Source organism: Moschus berezovskii, chromosome 8 (genome assembly GCF_049115385.1).
Source record: "Moschus berezovskii isolate FMDL1 chromosome 8, NW_MosBer_1.0, whole genome shotgun sequence".
Taxonomy (NCBI): domain Eukaryota; kingdom Metazoa; phylum Chordata; class Mammalia; order Artiodactyla; family Moschidae; genus Moschus; species Moschus berezovskii.
In genome coordinates, this window is record NC_142467.1 from 30767592 (window position 1) to 30785283 (window position 17692).

Sequence of the window (17692 nt, forward strand, 5' to 3'; positions counted from 1 at the left end):
ACCAACACAGTCTCTGCCCCAGAACTAGAAATTAATAAGCAGAGAAAATATTTTTTTGGTTCCAAGATATGTGGTTTCTTTTATTTTTTTGAGGGCTACTCATATTAAAATAATACTACTGTGTGTAGTATAATCTACACTTACTAATTTAATTTTACCAATCAAGAAAATAAAGTTTATGAGGTTAAATCACTTGCCTAATGTGACACAGCCAGAAGATGTCAGGTTGAAACAGGCGAGAGCTGAGATTATTATTTTTTTTTCTCTTCTATTTTACTTTTAGTGAAACCAGAACAGAGAGAGGCTAAAGTTGCTGGCCCAAGGTGACCTTGTTAAGAACCCTCATAGTCGGAGAGCTGCCATGAATTGGGGCTACATAGCTTCCCAGGGCGTTCTAAGGGGCTGCAGAATTAATTGGCTGTGCCATTACCCACCAGCTCCTCACCCCCACCCTCACCAGGCTCTCCCGGGAGGACCAGAGTTTGAACTGTAACATGGTGATGTCTCCTCCCCAAAGTCTAATGAGGGTGGCCCAAGACAATCTCCTGTAGACTCAGGGTCTCTTCTAAAATGGAAAGTTCGCTATTCCCTTCTCTAGTTGGAAGCCTGCTTAAACAGCCTATTTCCTGAGTTGCTTGTGGGTCTGCCCGGACCTAAGTGAGGGGGAAGAAAACTAGGAGAAAGATGGCATGATGAGGGCTGTCAGAGGGATAAGGGGATGGGGACAAGTTTCTAGAGGTTCCCAGTTCTTATTTCTCCAGAGACGGAGGAGCACAAATACGGGGCGGGGCATCCCCAAGAAGGTCACACCCGCCATCAGCTGACACCATTGCTATCTGGATCCAGGCTGACACAGAGTGAGAGCAGAGGTGTGCGAGCAGGCCTGAAGAGGACAAGACTGCCACCTCTCTTTGCCTTCCCTCCACCCTCAGCACCAAAAACAGCGCCTAGAAGGAAATGGCAACCCACTCCAGTGTGCCTGCCTGGAGAATCCCAGGGACGGGGGAGCCTGGTGGGCTGCCGTCTATGGGGTCGCACAGAGTCGGACACGACTGAAGCGACTTAGCAGCATCAGCAGCAGCAGACACTGACTAGGAGGGTGGGTATCTCAAAGCCAACTCTTCTCCTTGCTTTCTTCTCCAGGGTACAGCTCTAACCTGTCTTAGTGGGAAAGGAGGGGCCAAGTTGTCTACAAAATAAATCCAGAATTTGCCCCAGAATACTCATACGCCTCAAATTAGCAACTGAGAGCAAATGTAAATTCAAGAGAATCTACTCTGCCGCCGCCATTCTGGAATGAGAAGGGGAAATGCCCAGGCACAACGCCTAACACCAAGTAAGCAATTAGCAGATACAACTGTTGGGTGTGGGGTGGTTATGAGGATGAGAGCCAATCTATACACATCAAGTCTCTAGCTCATCATAGGTGCTCAATAAATTCTGGCAACTGGCATCATCCTGACTCTAAGACACCACAAATGATAAGTTGTATTACTGAGTTTACAACTTCTTTAAAAGCCTATGGTTGTTTCATGCTGATGTCTGGTAGAAACCAATACAATACTATAAAGCAATTATCCTTCCAATGATAATAATTAAATTAAAAAATTCTCTAATGAATGGGATATTTCAGTGATGATCAAACAGAAGTCACAATCAGGGAGATTTATAATAACAATAACATCATAAAATAATAGATCATCAAAATGATCTAGAAAGCAGGCACTTAACAGGGGTCTCCAGCAGGTCCTGGGCCACAGGGGGTCAAATCCCACAGAGGAGCCAGGAGCACTTCCTCCTGCTCAGGACAGGAAGGGAAGCAGTGACCTCAGCCATCTGCAGGGACAGAAGGGCGCCTACCTGCTGTTGAAGGGGTTGTCTCCAGGAATGATGTGGGTGCTGTCTTTGCCGGCCAGGAGCTTGATGCGGTCGTAGAAGGACTTCACTGCGGGTGAGTCTGTCTGGCCCTGCTGAATGATGTCTAGGGGGTCCCGGGACCCTCGGCAGAGCAGGCTGTTCTGACAGGCTGACTGCAGGCAGCAGTCAGGGTCCAGGCAGTCCACCAGGCCATCTGGAAGGGCAGAGACAAAGCCAGAGGTCAGCAGATTTCACGGCCCAAAGCTGCTCTGAGATGCTAGCACTTTTTTTTTTTTTAATTAATTAATTTGGCTGCATTGGGTCTCAGTTGTAGCACGCGGGATCTTCGTTTCTTTCTCTGTAGCCGCAGACTCTCCAGCTGTGGCACCAGGGCTCAGTAGTTGCTGCATGTGGCCTTAGTTGCTCTATAGCATGTGGGATCCAGTGGTTAAGGATAATTGCAAGGCAGATTCTTAACCACTGGACCACCAGGGAAGTCCTTGAGATGTTAACATCTTTGTCCCAACCAGCCTCGACCCTTCCCAAAGGCCTGACCTGGCAGGTTTACCACAACAAGCCTAGTATATTTCCAATATAAATAAAAGACTGAAAGAAAGTTGTTGATAATGTTGACAAATGGCTATCCCCAGGTAGTATATGAGTGTGTCTCTTTTTCTATCTTGTATTAAAACTTTTGTATTTCTACTTTTTCTATTATGAACACGTATTATTTGAGAGGTTGGCAATAAAAACTAACACTTTGCTTTTAAACAACATAGCACAAAAAAATTACCTGTTGCTAGATTTCAGGGACCCATGTTAATGGGTATGCAAGTCATCAAAATGCATGGAATTCCTTAAATCCTGCTTCAGTGGAGAAAAGGATTCCCTCCTCACTTCCTCTAAGCCAGGGAGGGTAGTGCTGACTGGTGGGAGCACCAGGGGGTGAAGAGCGACATTTTCCAGGAAATGTGGAGATATGGCTTTGGCATGAGCATCCACAAACTAAGCCGTTAGTTTACACAATTGCTTCTGGAGCTTCCTTCACCATAGTTGCAGGACTCTGAACATTCTGATTTATTTGCCTAGATTCCTGCTCCTTCAGCCATTCCTGAGTCATCTGTGTTTAGTTGCTCAGTCATGTCTGACTCTTAGTGACCCCATGGACTGCAGCCTGCTAGGCTCCTCTATCCATGGGGATTCTCCAGGCAAGAATACTGGAGTGGGTTGCCATGCCTTCCTCCAGGGGATCTTCCCAACCCAGGGTTTGAATCTAGGTCTCCCTCATTGCAGGCGGATTCTTTACTGTCTGCGCCACCAGGGAAGCCCTCCTAGCCATCTACCCTTCAACAAATATTTGAGTGCTATTCATGTTCTGAAAATAAAACAGAGAACAAAGAATGATGGTGTCTGTCCTAAAGGAGCTGACAATATTGAAGAGGAAATGGATATGACTCATCCTTTAAGATTAACACTAGATGTGGCCTCCGCCAGGAAGCCTTCCTGATGATGTCCATGGCTAAGGTAGGTATTCTTGTTCTGTGTATCCCTGAATCTGAGGTTTTCAGAGAATGGTTCTACATCAAAATCCCATAGGGAGAATCAAGAGTCTACCCCAGGCCTCCCCAAGCAGAGCCTCCAGGAGTAGGTCCTGGAATCTGCATTTTAAACATGACTCTCAGGTGATTCTAACGCACCAGAAATATTAGAAACCATTGTTTACACTAACTTCCTTGTACTAGAATTATCTATCTCTGTCTGCTTGCCTTCCTGTCTGGAAAACAAGCTTTTTGAAAAGAACAGTGTCACATTCATTTCTATATTCATGCCTTGCTTAGTGCCAATCATGGCATCAGGACCCAACACATGTTTGTTGAATGAATAAATGACTGTTTCCCATTCTCCACATGTCTGTTAGGAATGGGGATGGGAACGTTTAGGGCAGTGTTTATGCCTTGGGTTTCCTATTAGAATGGATTAGTTAGCCAGTCCTTCTTCACTCTGCTGGGAGTTGATTGAATACACAGTGTAGGAGCTTGGAGAGTAACTTGCTTACACCTCCTTGATTTGATAGTGAGGCATTTGGGGGCCATAATTAGCATCATAAAAACATGCACTCCAATCCTGGGCTGTGACTTGATGAACACTTGAACTGGAGCGCTGAATCAGAGGCCTGGCTGTGTGCTTTAAATTCACTAGAATGTAATTTTTTGGCATTACCCTTTACGTTTGGTTCTGCTAATGAAATTGAAATATATAATTTCACCCAAGTTCCACTGTAATTTAGCAATTAATGTACAATGATTTTAATGCATTACTTTCTTTTTAGCAAACAAACAAATTAGGAGGTTGTGTGTTCTGCTTGGCTTTAAATTACTAAAACTAGCCTCTCATTTTCCACATGGGCAAATGTTGTTCGGGTGTCTCGTAACACATTTAGATTTACAAAATTTCCTGGAAGTGCAGACACAGGAGGGTGAGCAGGCACGCACGCTTAAAATTTAGAGACTTTCAGAGTCATGGCTATGAGTACCTCTGTCTGACATGCTGGCTGAATCAGGTACCCCCCAGAGTCCCGCAAATCTCAGACCTAAGAAATGGTGTTGGAGACTCATATCTCAGCAGCAGAATGATGCCGAGGTACCATTTCACATCAGCCAGGGGCTCCCAGCGCCCTGGTAGAATATGAAAGAAGAATAGGAAAAAAAGGCAAGTATTCTTCCTGTAACATCGCCTTCCATGGACTGCCCTCACTACACAGAAGGAATCCACCGCGAAATGCCTGCTTTGGATTTAAAAATATCCTGCTGAGCTATGCTAGCAGTGCTTCATTCAGCCGCTGCAGAAAGTTTTCAGGTAGAAGAAACCCACTGTTATTAACACTATAGATTTCTTTAAGGCCACCGGCCTCTTCCCATTAGGAGTCCCATCCATCTCTGGTGGCCTTTTCCTCCCGAAGCCGGGAATGTGACCGCTCCCACCCTCAAACCTCTACCACCCACTATGTACAACCAGCTTGAGGGCCTCGCGTCGGGATCAAATAATAACTTAAGACAGTCTTTCCTGTTAAGATTCCTCTCCCAACCCCCTCAAGTCTGCTGTTCCTTCCGGATCTGTGATTGCTTCAAAAGTGTGGACCTCAAATTTCCTCACTGTTTTTGTTGACTCTGGGCTTTTTATTCAAGGGTCCGTCTGGCAGCAGGAGGTGTCCTACAAACACATCAGCAATAGCAGATGGCAAATGCTTAAAATAAAAAGGATATAAATTATGTCCTCCTACATATTTACATTTACCTGCTCCAGACATTATGCATTTGGGGTTCCAGCCGTTATTAAGTGTGAGCATACATTACGCATGTAATGACCTCATCATGTTTTGTGATTATGGGCTGCAGCCGCCAAACACTTGCAGATGACACTGTGAACTTGAAATTGGCACTCCAATCTCCCTGCGGCCTGTCAGTCACGAGAAGCGCATCTTTATGCCAGCAAGCCCCTTGCATGGAGTCTGACATGGCAATCTTCAGTAAATTACCCTGTCACTGACAATCTTGCAGTTATCTCGCAAACAATCAAGCAGGCAATCAAACTGTTCTGAATTGCCAGTTCAGGACCTGAGAGGCTGCCGACGTCTCCATTCAACAGGGGCGCGAAAGCGGCTCGGCCCCTGCATGACATTGGACGATTTATTTTTTTATTTATCCGCCTACTTATTTGTTTGTCTGCTTGGCTTTCTCCTGGTGAGAGAGGTTTGCAGAGTCTTTGAAAAGGGCCCCGTTCTGACTCAGCGGTTATGGGAAAGTTTGACCCAGACCTACCCCATCAGCTCACAGCAGGGTCCTACGTCTGCTTCATAAACATTCTTATCTACTCCACTCCGCAAAACGCGGCTGCGGAGTATTAACTAGGTAATTTCTGTTAGAACACACACTAAAGAAAAGTTTTGGAGGTATGCCACACACAGACATCGTATGCTAATGGGAATGACCATCTCAGAGAAATATGGACAGGGAGAAATTTTCTGGGAACAGTATGTGAGGCATTCTTCGTATTGATTTTGATGAAGAAAATCAGAAAGAATCTTGCATAACAGTTCTGGCAACGTGACACTAAAATCAGGTTAAGGCTAAATGGAAAGCTTTGGATTGGCATTCTCACGATAAGAAGCCAAAAGTCTACATAGTGTCTACACAGAGGTAAGAACCTGACTATGAATTCCTCTAGTCCCTGGCTGTGTCAGCTTAGAAACAAAAAGTTTAAAAGTTTAAAATCAAAGTTTTCCTGGCTGAAACTCAATTTCTTTGCCTTTAAAACTGAGTGATAACAATGCATATATCATAGGGTCATATGATGGGGAATGGACAGATATAATATCAGTCGGGCATATAGTATATATGGACAGAAGATGAGATGGTTGGATAGCATCACTGACTCAATGGACATGAGTTGGAGCAAACTCCAGGAGATAGTGAAGGACAGGGCATGCTATGGTCCACGGGGTTGCAGAGTTAGGGACTTAGGGACTGACCAATACAGTATATGTTGAATGATAGGAATTACTATAACCGGAAACTCCCTGAAGTTTTCCACTTTTTCAGTGGATGAAAATGGGATATAAAGAAATAAATGAAATGAATGTCCCCTGATTAGAGTCATTCATGGGTAGGTTGCAGTTGGGCAAGAATGCTGTATTTTCAAGTAGGGATAAGTTAATAATTGATGGTAATAATAAATGCTATAGATTGTATAGGATTTACATATATTCTTGATTTATATCCTTATGGCAACCCTACAAAGCAGACAAATAGAACCCTTAAGCTGCAGACTCTGGATTGGGGTGTCTGGGTTTGAATCTCAGAGCAGCTACTACCCATCTGCTGACCGTGGACAGTTAAGTGCTCTCTGAGCCTCAGCTTTCTTAGCTACAAAGTGAAGACGATGACGACAAGCGCTGTTGGGAGGATGAAAGCAGTTATTCCATATTTAGGACTTGGAAAAGCACCTGGTGTAGCAAGTACTCAGAACAACGCCCATCCTATCGAGCTGGAACTGAGGCTCAGAGAAGCTAAGTAAATTCTTCGAGTGGTCAAGAAGCAGCTTTGGAGAAAAAGCAGAAAGAGGCAATCCACGAGATCACCACTCATTGTCTTCTTCATCATCGGAAGGAGGAGATGCTTCCTTCCCAAAGGGAGCCTGAAGATAGGGCAGTGGACACTCATTAAGCTGGGAAGGCATGAGCAGTGGTGAGATTTAATCACTTCTGAAGGCTTGTCTGCCCTACAGCTGAGAAAGAGTCTGGCTGGTTGAAATGAACATCTGAAAAAGGAATTAACATGAGAAACAAGATGCCTGGGAATTCACTGTCTGCAATTCAGGCTGCTGAGGACCACACTGTTTACCTGTGAGACTCGAGACCCCTCCAGCTGTTTACCACTGGTACAAGGTGGCACACCTGGGTGGGCTGCAGGCTGGTGCCAGCTGTTTCCAGCTGCTGCCTCGTTTGTTCTGCAAAGCTTTTTAAGGAGTTCCTCAACAGTCCAGAGATTTAACCTCAAAACCTTCATTGAACACTTAACAGTGATGCTACTCTCAGGGGGACAGGGGCCATGGGTGAACAGAGAGGCTGCAGAGAAGCTATAGCAAACAGCTGAGTGTTTCCAAGTTGGCTGAAAGATGTACGTCTCTTCTGTCTCGGGAAGGCTGCCTGAGTCCATGCATCACTCCTGTAGGAAAGTGAAGTCTCCAGGAATGAGACGAGGGTTATTTCATTTCTTCTTTGATCTTTGTAAACTGGGCAGCTTTGGGAGAATCTGAATGGAGGCATTTGGGTCTATTCTTGGTGCCTTTTGTTCTTTGCAGCTTGGTATGCAAGTGACTCCCTCAATGACCTGCATGAACTCTCTGGCTTTCGTGGGTATTAAAGGCTTCAGAGGAAGATCCAAATTTACTTTTCTCAGTTTTATTTTGTGACAGGGTGGCACAAATCAACTCCCACAATTCACTTCAGGTGCCACGGATAAATTCTGCTGGTGTCTGTAGGCAGCACGGGGTTAGGAACTGGTCGGCAGCTCATGAAAAACAAGCCCCACTTTTTCCAGATCACAGTTTGACGAGAGGGACCATCGACCATCAAATCTACCTTTCCCACTCAGTAGGGTGGACTGGTGAAAACACCGGCTTTCAAGACTACATAGGCTTTCAGTTATCGGATATTCAAGAACACGCAAAGCTCATGACTTATAGTAGAAATGTTAGAAATTGTAGTTACCTTTACAGGGAGGTATTGCCTGGAAAAGAATATTGGGGACCTTTCAGGTTCTGGGAATTTTCTAGATGATCTTATTCACTTGACCACACAAGTGATTATGTCGATAAAAATTCATCAGGGTGTATATTTAAGATTATGCTCTTTAAGTATTTGCTAACAGACTGACTTCAGGCAAGATAATCATCCTCTCTGTGTTTTGTCTTCCTTAAGTACAAAGTAGGCATGACGATGATGATAATGGTGATGCTGCTGCTGCTGACGATGATGCTGACCTCACAGGAGCACTGGGAGGATTAAATAAAAGCACCTAGTAACCTACCGATGTTGCTGTTTAGTTGCTAAATTGTGTCTGACTCTTTGCGACTCCATTGACAATAGCCTGCCAGGCTCTTCTATCCATGGGATTTCCCAGGCAAGAATACCAGAGTGGGTAGCCATTTCCTATCCAAGTAACCTACTACGTGCTTCCAAATCATTTCTACTTCTTTTCTTCTTTTTGAGTCTTCTTGGCGTCATATAGGTCTGTTTCCCAAACAGAGTACAGTACTTGTCGTGTTCTCAATTTCCCCCCAAAATACAGGGAATCCAGTAGTAAACCCAATAAATCCTAGGGCAGTTTTAGAGATCACCTGAATAATGGAGAGGAGGGGGGAATGAGTGAAGCAGTGGTGAGAAGGAAGGAGGTGACAATTGGGGCAAGAAGGAGACCTGCCCTGCGTGCTCTTTGTGATGGACACGAAGGGTGAGCAAGCGGGGTGCTGGAGAGCGGCCTTCACTGCAGGCTGGCAGAGGCCAAAGGCTCCTGAATTCCAGCCGGACACAGAAAGGGGTTCTTGAGTGAAAAAAGAAATACAGCGACCATAGGATTTGACTTGCCTTGGGAGTTATTTTGTTTTAAGGTGAGCTCTTACAGGACCGTGCTGAAAGTGTATGGGGTCCCTGGCTAATATTTTCCTGCCGGGCCTATATCTGGGTAAACAATCTGAGTTACCCAGATCAGCATATCAGCACTATTCTGGCAGCCTGATCTTACATAAACTTGCAGAAGAAACACTCCTTCAGCCCGCAGGAGCAACGGACTCCCAGGCTGCTCTCTGGTATTGAGGCTGGGTGTCAGACCTTGAGATAACTCAGAAGTGCAAATCTCCAAACATCTCAGGGTATCTGGTCAACCGTACATGCGTGGGGGTGAAGGTGAGGGGGGAGAGGGTCAGAGAGCACGTGAAAGGAGGAAATAGGACCCAGGGCTCCTGAGGGCCCTAGTCCAGGTGAGGGCACTACACCTCACCTGCGTTGCTGATCCCGGCCAGTCTCTGCCACTGCGTTGCTGATCCTGGCCAGTCTCTACCACTGGGACAGCACTCACAAAATTTTAAGGCAGGGACTCCAAAGGTCAGGGAGCCACTGTCCAGGGCAGCACTGGGCTCCTATCCTAGTTAAACAAATAACATAATAATACAGGCTTTAGAGTCAGAACGGTGTGGTTTTAAAAACCTGTTCTATCTATCATTTATTAGCTAAGGCGAGTGACCTCCTGTGACTTGGTGTTCCCAGCTACAGAGTGGACTTAATAGCACCTATGTCACCAAAGATCAGGGAGATGCTATAAGATGGTCCATGTGAAATGAGAAGATGAAGGTACTGCGCTAAACACAGAGGAAGTCAGCTCAGTAAACGGTGGAGGCTGTTTTTAATGATATTTCCTGCTCTTCACCAGGGAAGGGCACTGTTCTATTTGCATTTTACCCAATGCCTGCTGACAAGTTGGAAGTGAGGGATAATTGAAAGTATTCCAGGTTGATGTAACTAAGAAGTGAAAGGCACAGGCAAGGCTGACTTGATTTAACCTGGCAATATGAGATTAGTTCTTCATTGCCTCTGTTAGGTCTCCCGCACTGCCAACCTTTTAAAGCAATAGATTGGCTGACAGGGTGCTCATTTGGAAGGTTTCACCTGCCATTAATACCCTGGCTGCCTGATGGACCATCGTTCAGCAGGCATCTCGCCTCTCCCCCCATGGGGCAACCGCCATTCTCAAACATTGCAAGACGTAAAATTGTATTTGCATTCCTTCTGGAAGGCCTGTTGGAAGTGTCCCACTTGCTTCCTGTCAACTCTTTTTGTCGGTCTCTGAATTCCAAGGCCTGGGATCCTTGCCCCCAAAGCACCTTCCAGCTTTTCTTATAACTTAGCAGTGGAAGATCCATCATGTCCAATCAGAGACCTGGCAGAGTGGAGGCTCCCACTAACAGCTCCTTTGCTGGCTTTCCTGGTCTTCAGGATGGATGTGGGAAAGAAAGCAAAGACTGCCTAGGAAAACCCAGGCACTGTTACTGAAGGCTTACCGTAAAGCTACTGGGGCATCTGGTCGACTCCATATGCATGGGGATGGGCGGTGAGGGATGGTAGAAATCTTATGGCAATGAACTTGAAATGTGTGTCTAGATTTCTTTCTTTTTGGGGCGTGGGGGGAATGATTCATCAAAAATAAAACAAGTGGACAAAAACCAAAAACAAACACTATTAACCAAACCCTTTAAAACCAATGCTTCTCAAATTCTAACCAGCATCAGAATCACTTGGGGGAACTTGCTAAAATGTAGCTTCTAATTCTGTGGTTTTAGAGTTTGAGATTCGAGAGCTTGCATTTCTTATAAGCTCCCAGGTGATGCTGACGCTGGTGTTCTGAGCACGTACTTCTATAAATCAGGTACCAAACTGCTGATGGTCAGGTTATGCTCCCAGGTTTCCTGTCCTGGAATCAGCTCAGTGATGTTAAAATACTGATTGTTATCTCACCCACACCTACTGAATTCCTGAGAGTGGAAACGGGGAATCTGCATTTTAAAGAAAATGCCCGCATGATTCCTTTGCTCACTAAAGCTTGAGACCCCCCTGCTCTGAATGACTGAAAACACCTTTCAGATATCCACAGCAGCACAACTCACCCTCAGGCAACTTATGCCTCCTGGGGGAGAGTAACAGGGGTTCCCTAAAATAAAGAGTGAGGTGGGACAGGAGGGTCTGCAGTCAGACAGTCTGGGGGGTGCTGGTTAAACAAAGGTAAAGTGGTTTCATCACAGCGGGATTTCTCAGAGCCTTTGTTGAGTGACTATGCATTAGGAATCTTTACTGTTGCAGTGGAGTGTGCAGTATTTCCTGACTATGGACACTTTTTGGCTTGGAGCATTTCCATGCCAACAGTCTAGTGTCTTACTGTTGGGAAGCACTTCAGGAGAACACAGGGCTCTAAGTTTGGGGATTCTCCCCTAGGAAGGACCAGCCAAACCTTCATCTACTCCACAGTCACAAGTGACAGCTCCATGCTTTACTGACCATCCTGTAAAACACAGGCTTGGGGTGGTCAGGCCTACTGTAAACTACACCATCAAAATGAGCACATTGGCTCAGAGCCTCTCTCTTGGTGCTCCCGGAGCCTCCCAAAGCCAGTGCATTTCAGCACAGGGATCCTGTGCTAGGTGACAGCATCCCTGGGGGTCAGCACGGCCACGGATCATCTAATGAGAGCTAATAGCTGCTCTTATGAAGAGCTTACTAAGTGCCAGGCACCAGGCTAAGTGCTTTACCTGCATCCTCTCATTAAATTACCATCAGAACTCCAGGCATCATCAACACCGCTGTTTACAGATGAAGAATTGCAGATTGAGAGAGAGATTAAACACCTCACCCAAGACTGCAGCTTTTATCTGGTGGGGCTGTTCTTTTTTTTTTTTAACAGAGAACATTTGTAGTTTATTCAAAACTGCAAGAGTGCCAACGTGAAGAGGTTTCCACATGGTGTCTACACTCCTTTGCTTGGAACGTGTCTGGGGTCTACCCCGAGACTCACCATCATTTGAAATAATGCGAAAAGGCCCAGGAACATAAAGCATCTGGGCGTGATCCTGAAGGTCCTGGTCAAAACCCAGCCATCAAGGATGGTCTTACTATCCACACACAGATTGAGGTCATGTACCTAAGAACCTGGTGAGTCTCAGGGAGCAGACCCAGTCTGCTCTGTATCTTCCTGAAATGAAATTTTCTCAAATTACCTGCTTCTAATATGCTTCCCCTGCAGCCAGCATGGCCCTCCTATGATCTGACCCTCCAGAACACCACCGGAGTGGGACATACCCCTGTGAATCAGGGCACCCACCCCCCACACCTACCTGCAGTGTGCGAAGCCACAGAGTTTGGGGTCCCACCTTCCTCATCGAAACTGCTCTAACATCGCACCAGAACTTTCCCCGACTGTGTCCATGTGGTCTCCGACCCTTGGACTGCCCCATGAGCACAAGAACAGAAAGCCAGTGACCTCGCACACCTCGTACGGGCTGCCACGTCCCCTGCTTCACAGGTGTCCCTGAGTGGGACCCACAGGTGACACCTGTCAGAGACAAGCCCTCGCGGTTCAAGGGCAACCACTGGAATGCAGCTCTTGGTCTTTCCTAAGGAGGTCGTTGTACATCTGGTTATATGTGGTTTTGAAATCATAAACGTGTGGCTTGTCGGGTGCTGGTCCTGGAAGCTGCATGCGAGTTCCTGTGCTGAAGGACCAGATGCTGAATCCTTGTTTGCTACAGAAGGTTAGAGATGATCCTTAAGGCAGGGAAAATGTTTTAGCTGCTGGAGCTGACACCATGCTTGATCTAACCAGTTTCGTCTCAACGTTCAGATCAACTCAGAAATCGACTTTCTTTCAACCAGTGCTTCTGGTCTCAGTTCTGACTCCTGAGAACGTTGTGCGCCTCCACGCTCCGGTTCTGGCTGATCGAGCACACCACCGCCACCCGCAGAGGCGACGATGGCCTGGCGGCGGCTGGGCTGCACCGTCCAGGGCTGGGTTTTGAACCCAGTTTGTTACACTCCAGAATCAAATCCTGCATGAGGCTGCCATGACAGGTCAGCTACTGTTAAACTTTCCGAACGGCCAACACACAGGAGCAGCTCATCTGCCACGCTGCCATGCTTAGCGCCTGCACCAAGCTCTTTTATTTAAGGCAGGACTACATCAAACAGAAGAGGGACAATTTAGCCATAGGGAAGGGTGATTTATTTTTTGAAAAACCAGGGTGCAGAATGTTTTAGCTGCCCTCCACCCCAGCTCCTCACTTCACCCAGCTTACACTTCTGCCTCGGGTAGACCACCTCAGGGCTGCCCCCTCACCAGCAGTTTACGTTTCTCTGTGCTTTCTCTGCCTGTGCCAAGCATCCGGATCCAGCCACCAGCCAGCAATGCCCACAAGAACCCTTTGAGGCAGATTATGAGTGGCTCATATGATAAAGAATCTGCCTGTGTGCGGGAGACCCAGCTTTGATCCCTGGGTCGGGCAGATCCCCTGGAGAAGGGAATGGCAACCCACTCCAGTATTCTTGCCTGGAGAATCCCATGGACAGAGGAGCCTGACAGGCTGCAGTCCATGGGGTTGCAAAGAATCAGACACGACCGAGTGACTAATACTTTCACTTTTCTTTTTATCTTCTGAGAGCTCCGCCTTACAGGTGAAGAAATGGAGGCTCAGAGAACTTAAGGGTCTTGACCACAGCCTCACAGGAAGTACATGATGGAGGAGCGATTCCCCCCTAGGCGGTCTATGCTCTGGGTTTCTACCCTTCATTCTTTACAGGAGGCTGCAAGGAGTCCTGTGGATGCTGCAGGACTTGGGGAAGAAAATGCCAAGCCTTCAGAGAACACCTTCACTTTCCAGCTGCTGTTTCTTTCAGTCTTCCCCTCTCTTCCTTCTTCCCCTCCCCTCTGCCTGTCCTCAGTCCACACAGAGCCTCCAGGAACAGTGATCTCACTTGATCAGAAAGTTTCACCTCGGACATCCCTGACAGGCCTCGCCGGCACAGTCTCCCTCGTGTTAGTCCAGGGCCACGTTTCTATACCCGGGGGCTTTCTCCCCTGCCTGCAGCTGTCCGCCCCCTTTCCTGCTACAAAAACCAGCGGCAATGGAGAGCGGGGGCTTCTGATCTCAGGCACCGACTTCCCACATGCTGGCCTGGCCCTGCTGCCTGTGGCCTCTCCCCCCACCATGCCTGCTGCCCTCGTCAACTACCATTCAAAGAGCCCACTGACAGGTCAGACAGAAGAGAGCCGATGGCCAGGGAGTCTGGGCCTGGCAGGGGGTGGCAGCCTGGTGGGGTGCCAGACAATGACTAGCTGGGGCCCTCAGAAAAGAAGAGGGCTGTCACCACCGACACCTCTGAGCAACAAGCCGGAACAGTCCCTTTCCGCCTGAGGAGAGGCCCTGTCTCCTGGGGGACGGAGGGAGGTTGGGAGGGCTGGCCCCAAAGCTGAGAGAATTAGCAGGTAAAGAAGAAAGAAATACCCACAGCCTGGCCATGGGGAGAAGGAACCAGACTTGGCTATCAGAAGCTTCCTGCTAGATGAGGGTAATCAGAAGTGCGAATTCCTAAAACTGGCCATTACTCTGCCCCAGGCACTGTGCTGAACGCTCCTAGCGATGTGCTCCATTTAATCCTCACACCCCCTCTATGGCGTAGGCACCGAGAACTGGTACAGTACTGCCAATTATGACCCCAGGATCTGGAGGTCAGTAATGCATTGGCTGTGCAGCTTTGGGTTAGTTACTTTACCTCTCTGAGCCCCAGCGTCCTCATCGGTAAACTGAAAATAAACGTATCAGCATAATAGGGTTGTTGTGAAAGAGTAAATAAGCTCCGTGCAAAAGCACTCGGTGGATAGTAACCATCTGTTTACTCTGGCTTCCTTGCTAGCCACATTTGGTCAAGTGACCCATACTGTGGGAGGTCGGGACCCACTCAGGACTGATTCCTGGCTGCCTCTGCCTTTCGTTGGAGGAGGATCATGGAGCTTGCCTACCGACTGCGGTCAGCCCACAGGAAGTCAACGCACAGGGTGAACAAAGTTGGCTACAGAGGTGAACAGCAGCAGAACCACATGTCCACATCTTTGTGAAAGAAACAGTGTAGCTTACACTTGGATTTTCTTTGCATTAATACAGTGGTGGCAATGATATGTAGTGACTTGGGTGTCACTGTCTGTGTGTGTTTCTTTAATCCTCAAAAGAAATTTATTCATCCTATTAATAATCTCTTGAATAAATGACAACTGCTGCTTATCTTAGATACTTCCTATTCAAGTTTTCATTCTTCAAGTCACTTAATAATGAATTGACCAAGACAGACAGGAACCTGGACGTTGTGGGCCTAGACTTGAGAGGGGAAACAGTGAACAAACAAATTATAATAGACTTTGCGAGGTTGATAGTGTTTTGAAGAAAAGTAAAGGGGGGCCAAGGGTTGAAGAGGGATGGAGGAGAGCCAGGGATGGCATCTCTGAAGTGACGACTGGGAGAAACCTAAGTGAAATGAGGAAACAAACTGCAGAAACATCTGGGGGAAAAGCATTTGGAGCAGAGGGAACAGCAGGGACAAAAGCCCAGGGATGGGGTGTATTTTGTGAGCTATGGGAAGAACAAGAAGGTGGACGCTGGGCCAGTGGAAGGAGAGGGTCAGGAAGAAAGGAGATCAGATGGAAGCAGGGACTTGCTTTTGCAGATGAAGGGCCAATGTCGCGCCTGGTCGCCGTTCTGTGGGAGAGGAGATGCCCTGGGAAGGTCTGAGAAGCGCTGTGATACGACCTGACCTTTAAAGAGGAGTCTTCTGAGGGCCCTGTGTGGGACAGACTGGCAGCCGCAGGAACAGTAATCAGCCTAGCAGAGTTGATGGTAGGATGTGGGTGGAGGTGGGAAGGCATTAAGAAACCAGGGCCTTAATAATGAGGAATAGAGATTGGAGGGGCCAGAAAAAGGTGTATCCATGGATCTGTGTGACACCATGCAGACAAACGTGGCAGGTGAGAGAGCCAGGGAGCGACCGCTCCAGTAGACCTGCCCCAGGGATGTGAGCGTGGGATGTTCCCACAGCCTCAAGGCCAGAGTGCCTTAGCTGGTTTCCCCATCGGGCAGCCCAGGGCCTCCAGGCCTGTAGACGTCATCCCCTGCAGGCACTTGAGCTCTCCTCACAAGGGGACATATTGTGCCAAGTCAGTGGTTTTCAAAGTGTCAGCATCTTCTGAGCACTCACTAGAAATGAGCATTGGGATCCCCTACAAGACCTGTTGAATGAGAAACTCTGGGAATGAGGCCCAGCCTAACCTATGCCTTACTCCCTTCTGGAGACTCTGATGCCCACTGACTGATGGAAATCACTGTGCTAAGCATTTTGCATGGATGAGCTCATTTAAGCGTCACAGTATCCTGTAAGGTAGGACCCATCATTAGCCCCACTTTAGGGAGGACAAAACTGAGGCTCAGAGAAATAGAAGGGACCTACTTACATTCATACCACGAACCAGTGGGGGTAGCCAGAAGGTGAACAAAACCTCCTGACCTCAGAACCTCTTTATCATCCTGCCAGGCTGCCTCTTCCTGCCACAGGCAATGAGTCACCATAAGAAAGACACTTCTCTGCTGTGAGTATGTGTGTTCAAGAATAATTCAAACAGATCTGTCAGCCTCCTGTCTGAAGGAAAGGGGTGGCTGCGATTTTGGGGACCAAGATGCTCAGTGGAGGAAGGTGAAGCCAATCAGTTCAGTTCAGTTCAGTCGCTCAGTTGTGTCCGGCTCTTCGCGACCCCATGAATCACAGCATGCCAGGCCTCCCTGTCCATCACCAACCCCCGCAATTCACTCAAACTCATGTCCATAGAGTCGGTGATGCCATCCAGCCATCTCACTCTCTGTCATCCCCTTCTCCTCCCGCCCCCAATCTTTCCCAGCATCAGAGTCTTTTCCAGTGAGTCAACTCGTCGCATGAGGTGGCCAAAGTACTGGAGTTTCAGCTTTAGCATCAGTCCCTCCAATGAACATCCAGGATTGATCTCCTTGAGAATGAACTGGCTGGATCTCCTTGCAGTATAAGGGACTTTCAAGAGTCTTCTCCAGCACCACAGTTCCAAAGCATCAATTCTTCGGCGATCAGCTTTCTTCATAGTCCAACTCTCACATCCATACATGACCACGGGAAAAACCATAGCCTTGACTAGGCGGACCTTGGTTGGCAAAGTAATGTCTCTGCTTTTTAATGAGCTATCTAGGTTGGTCATAACTTTCCTTCCAAGGAGTAAGCGTCTTTTAATTTCATGGCTGCAATCAGCATCCAGCGATTTGCCAATACTTGGGATAAAATGCTCCGTCTGGCACACAAGATCTGCCACACAAGAACTGGTCTATCCCTACCAGCTCCCCCAGTTTCCCCCTCCATGCTTTAACTCTCGGTCATCTCATATGCCCCCAAACGTGCTCTGCGGTCCCCTTGTCATTTTCCTCACCCACCATGCCCTTCCCTCTTTTCTTATTTGATTCCTCTCTAGCTTTCAAAATTCAAGCTTTACTGGCTTCGATATCCCTTTTCTGGGCTGCCACTGTCCTGTGGCCTAAGGTCTATCATGGACACTTAGGACATGGCTTTGACTGGTTTCACGTATTCTTCACCCATCATCAGATTGTGGGTTCTCTGTGGGACTCTGTGTCTCATGCATCCCCACAGAGTAGAGGCTTGGTGTACGTCTGTTAAATG

General features: G+C 47.5%; 1 protein-coding gene across 1 annotated transcript in view; it reads right to left on the reverse strand.

The window, feature by feature from the left end:
• Window positions 1–17692, reverse strand: part of TENM2 (teneurin transmembrane protein 2) — a 497500-nt gene that overhangs the window by 105008 nt on the left and 374800 nt on the right. Inside the window, exon 14 of the mRNA XM_088838514.1 lies at window positions 1861–2071. Within this exon, the coding sequence (XP_088694640.1) occupies window positions 1861–2071 (211 nt within the window). The remainder of the gene's footprint in view (window positions 1–1860; window positions 2072–17692) is intronic.